The sequence below is a fragment of the Penaeus japonicus genome, unplaced genomic scaffold (assembly GCF_977035675.1).
Source record: "Penaeus japonicus unplaced genomic scaffold, GWHDUDI00000001_assembly GWHDUDI00000024, whole genome shotgun sequence".
NCBI classification, from domain to species: Eukaryota; Metazoa; Arthropoda; class Malacostraca; order Decapoda; family Penaeidae; genus Penaeus; species Penaeus japonicus.
In genome coordinates this window covers 21,358,582-21,363,581 of record NW_028234426.1, presented here as the reverse complement: position 1 = coordinate 21,363,581, position 5,000 = coordinate 21,358,582, and the positions used below count along the sequence as shown (strand labels likewise).

General features: G+C 28.5%; 2 protein-coding genes across 2 annotated transcripts in view; one reads left to right on the top strand and one right to left on the bottom strand.

Moving 5' to 3' along the window:
- Positions 1-795, top strand: part of LOC122255585 (uncharacterized) — a 29,927-nt gene extending 29,132 nt beyond the window's left edge. Inside the window, exons 9-10 of the mRNA XM_086551216.1 lie at positions 440-537; positions 705-795. Of these exons, the coding sequence (XP_086407342.1) occupies positions 440-537; positions 705-795 (189 nt within the window). The remainder of the gene's footprint in view (positions 1-439; positions 538-704) is intronic.
- LOC147469084 (uncharacterized) overlaps positions 1-5,000 on the bottom strand; it is a 78,158-nt gene that overhangs the window by 70,337 nt on the left and 2,821 nt on the right. The window lies entirely within an intron of this gene.

The following is a 5,000-nucleotide window of genomic DNA, read 5'->3' as shown; positions in this document are numbered from 1 at the left end:
TACCGATGTATATACTCTTATATATTTATATATATATTTATATATGCTAAATATCATACAACATTATATATGCTCCTATATGTATCATACCTGTATATATACTATATACTTATATATATATACATCTGTATATATATAAATATATATATATATATATTAATTTATTATCATATTTATTTCTCTATTATACACTCACCTATATCTATATACTATACCTATACCTCCATATCATATATATATTTATAATAGATATAATATTATTACTATATATATATACTATATACACACGCCATCCACACACTACTTCACACACAAAAAAAAAAAAAAAAAAAAAAAAAAAAAAATATATTATATATATATAATACCCTATCCATATATTTAATTATATAATATATATATATATATTTATATAATATACATATTCCAACCCATATTTAAGGCACTCTCTTCAACGAAAGTGAAGCTTAGGACTCCCGGACCTCCGTTAGAGCAGATGAAGAGCGAGGAATTACCCTCAGTGAAATCTCGACAGCCATGGTCGGAGGCGAAGGCAACAGACATGTTCTGTCTCAAGCAATACAATGGACCCTCCTGTGCAAGACTTTATCGGACACCCTGGCCATCCTTCCGCTTTGCCATTGAAAGCATTTAAAACTCGGAAAGTATAAGGCTTATTTCCCTTTTATCTTGAATATTGCCTTCAGGCGCGGGTTTGCACGACTTTATATTTTTTGCGATCGTTTATATAGAATGGAGGGATATAGAAAGGAATTAGGGAAAAATTATATCAAATAAGGCATAGAAGAATGAAAGTAATTTGAATTTAGTAGATTTATCTAACATCCCTCACGTAGTAAAGACTGAGTTAATCAAAATTTTGCTTAAAATTGTGGGTATGCATTATTTCAATTCCTCGGTTTACTGATGTCTTTTTTTTTTTATTCTTCCCGAATACAAGTCCGACTCTACAGTATGAGACACTTGGGTCATTACCAACATAGCCTCCGGAACCAATGAGCAAACGACGGCTGTGGTCGGTGAGTCAGGAGGCCTTGCTAGTCATCCGTCTGTCTCTGTGTGCTGTGTGTCTTCTCTCTTTCGCCCTTTTAGTACTCTATGATTATCTGGTTGTCCTTTTATTTTTCCGCATTTCGCTGTTCATTTATTGAACGTAAAAGTCTTTTATTGGAAAATAGAGTTTAATTAATTTGATTAATTTATGTACATTTCTTAAAAGATCTCCCTACACCAAAGTCCCATATCGCAGATATCTAAGTGTAGTTATAGATATCTTATATATATTATATTATATTTATATTATATATATATATAATCAATAACTCACCACCCCCTATACACTAATATCATAGACCCCCCCCCCCCGTGTGTTCGTGTGTGTGTGACCTGTGTTGTGTGTGTGATTGTGTATATATTATATATATATATATATATCTAAATCATCTATTATTTATATATATTATAATATTTATTATATGTTTATATATGTTAAATATGATATATATATTGTTTTATATTTATATATATTATATATATATATTATTAGATTAACTATAATATATAATGTACTGATGTTTATATATATATGTATATTTATATATATATTTATATATATATATGTATATACATTTAATGGTTATTTATTATATGATCGATATATATTTTATTATCAATTATATATATATATATATATATTCTATGTTAATAGATGCAGTATACATATATAGATAATATATATATATGATAATTATAATATATATAATATTATATATTAAAAAATATATATAACTATAATATATTTTCTATATATATTTCATAGATAGGTAGATAAGACATATGTGATGTGTGTTGTGCTTATGTATATGCATACATACATTACATAATACTAATAATATATATATATACTATAAATATATATTCATTTAAATATGTTTGTCATATGTATACATCTAAATGTGTGTATTTATATGATGACTATATTATATATATTATATATATATATATAGTAGTATTAATAATATATATATATATGATATATTATGTTATAATATATATATGTAAGATATATATATATATCTATATAATATATATATATATATATATATATATATATTTATATACGTTTGTATTTGTATACATATAAATGTGACTGTATATATAAGTATAATATTTTAATATATATTATAATATAATATATATAGTACTTATATATAAATATTATATATATATATATATGTTTGTATATGACTATACATATTGATATCTATATATATATTGTTTATAATATATAAATATATATATATATTTATAATTATATTATATTATAATATATATGTGTGTGTGTGTGTGTGTGTGTGTGTGTGTGTGTGTGTGTGTGTGTGAATTTACACACATATACATATATATACATATGTAGTACAGATAGTTTTTTTCATGCCAATCTACTTAAACACCTATTTTAGTTATAACCTTCCACCTCGTACCACGCAAGCCACCTCTTCCTTACCTTTCTATTCCTCCCTAAAGAACACGGCGCCGTTCCCATCCTGATTGGGCTCCTGAGTTCACCCGAGGTCCGCCTTCAGGAGCAGGCGGCGTGGGCGTTGGGGAACATATCAGCAGATAGTCCCGACCTAAGGAATCAGCTGGTGGCCGACGGAGTGGTAAAGCCTCTACTGGATACGGCAAAGGAAGACATGCCGGTGTGTTTCACTGCATAAATAAAACGGGAAATTTGCTCTTCGTTTCTTTAATGATGGTGATGGTAGTGATAGTATGTTAGTGATCATTATGAGGATGATAATAACAATGGTGATTATAATAAAGATATTAATGATAATGATAGTGATTATAATTAAGATAATAATAATGATAATGATGGTGATGATAATGATGACAATGATAATAATGATAATAATAATAATAACAATAATGATAATAATTACAATAATGCTGATAAGTATGATAATGGTGATAACAGAAATAATGTCAATAATGATAATGACAGTGATAAATGATACTTATAACCAAGGAATGAATACAGATGTATATAACTGGAAAAATATGAAATCAAATAAAGGAAATCCTCTCCTCTACATTTCAGTATCCTTCGCCCGCAATTTTGTCTTGGGCAGTCTCTGAGTAACGTTCTTAAGATACACAAAGAGCCTCCACATGCCCGTGGCAGGAAGAAGTGCTTGTCCTTCAGGAACTGAAGGACAACATCGAGAGACAGGATGATTTTGAAATCAAATGTTAGTGTCACGGGTTTGGCTAAATGTTAATGATTACGGTGATGTTAAATAAAAAGAAAGTAAAACAGATGAATGAAACTTTCATTTTTATGTTTAGATTAGTAAAGATTGTGACTATCATTCAATTTATTTCATTAATGAGTGTCATATGCTGATATTGGTATGAACCAAAAATATCATGACAATAAATGACGGAATTTATGCCTATTCCTACTTCTTGTTCTATCATAGAGCCAATCCCGCCTGGATATTCTACCATAACTGCCTTTTTCTTATAAACATTAGACTCAGATATCATTAACTTTAGAACAAATTGAATTCTTTTCTGGTCTAATGGCATCTAATAAAAATATCTCTATTTTTTCTCAGCTAACACTATTTGGACCTTAAGCTACTTCTTGGAACAGAACGACAGTCACATTGCACTCGTAGTAGAACACGGGTTTGTTCCGCTCTTGGTGGCAAACGCTTCCGACAGTGAACTTCAGAAAGTGGCGGTGCGGTGCTTAGGAAATATAGTCACTGGCAATGATACTCAGGTGTGGCTGAATTACCTATGGGAATCATCAACAGATTTATCCTTTGCATGTTCTGTAGAGTTTCTTTAACAGATGTATGTACGTCTGGACTGATATATGTACTGTATATATATGAATATATTTAAGTCTTAATAATATTATATATAATATATAATCATATCGTTTATATTTCATATAATATGGTTTATTTTTATATATATATATATATATATATTATATATATACAATACACACACACACACACAAACTCACAACCACACACACACTCACACACACACCCTCACATTATTCAGCAATAGATACAGTAGTGTGAGTGAGGTAGTGATGTATGTATATACATACACACTCAACATACACAGCACACACACCACACTCAACACACACTACTCATAAATATACTGTAGAGTATATAATATTTATAGATAATTATATCTTTATATTATATATATATAAGAATGTATATATATACATTAATATATATATATAATATCCATATATATATGATAATATATTATATATTATATATATTTATATAAGAGAGATATATATATACATACATACATACATATAGTATATAAATGATATAGTAATAAATACTATATTTATATATAATATATAATAAATATTATATATATAATATACTATAATTTGAACGGATATTCTGCAGGTCTTAATTAATAGGGGAATCGTTATTCTTTAATTTTTATCATTTAGTGTGTTTTAGTGTTGTTTCTACTCGAACCATTATTTCTTTTTGTTTCCTGAATATTTTAATCAATGGCTGTATCATTTTTAAGTTCTTTAGGTTTACCATAATAGCTGTGCATTCTGTTTGGCTTAACAATTGCAATTTTGCATGTATATCAATTCAAAACATCTTGTCTTGCCTTTCCTCCCGGTCTCCCTTTCCTCCTTTTTATTGCACACATACGTAAAAAGTTTTATTTATTTATTTATTTATTTATTTATTTATTATTATTTTTTTTTTTTTAAGAATCTGGTATTCATCCCATTCCCCTCTCTCCCATTTTCTCTTCCACCTCCATCCCATCTCCATCTCCTCCTCCCTCGTTCTTCCTTTCACTAAAGCCTATGTCCTTTTCTCTTCCCCTTTCAGACGGAGCAAAGTTCTCTAGAAGCCGACGCTCCTTCGCTCTACCTGGGATCAATACCTCGAGAAACCAGCACC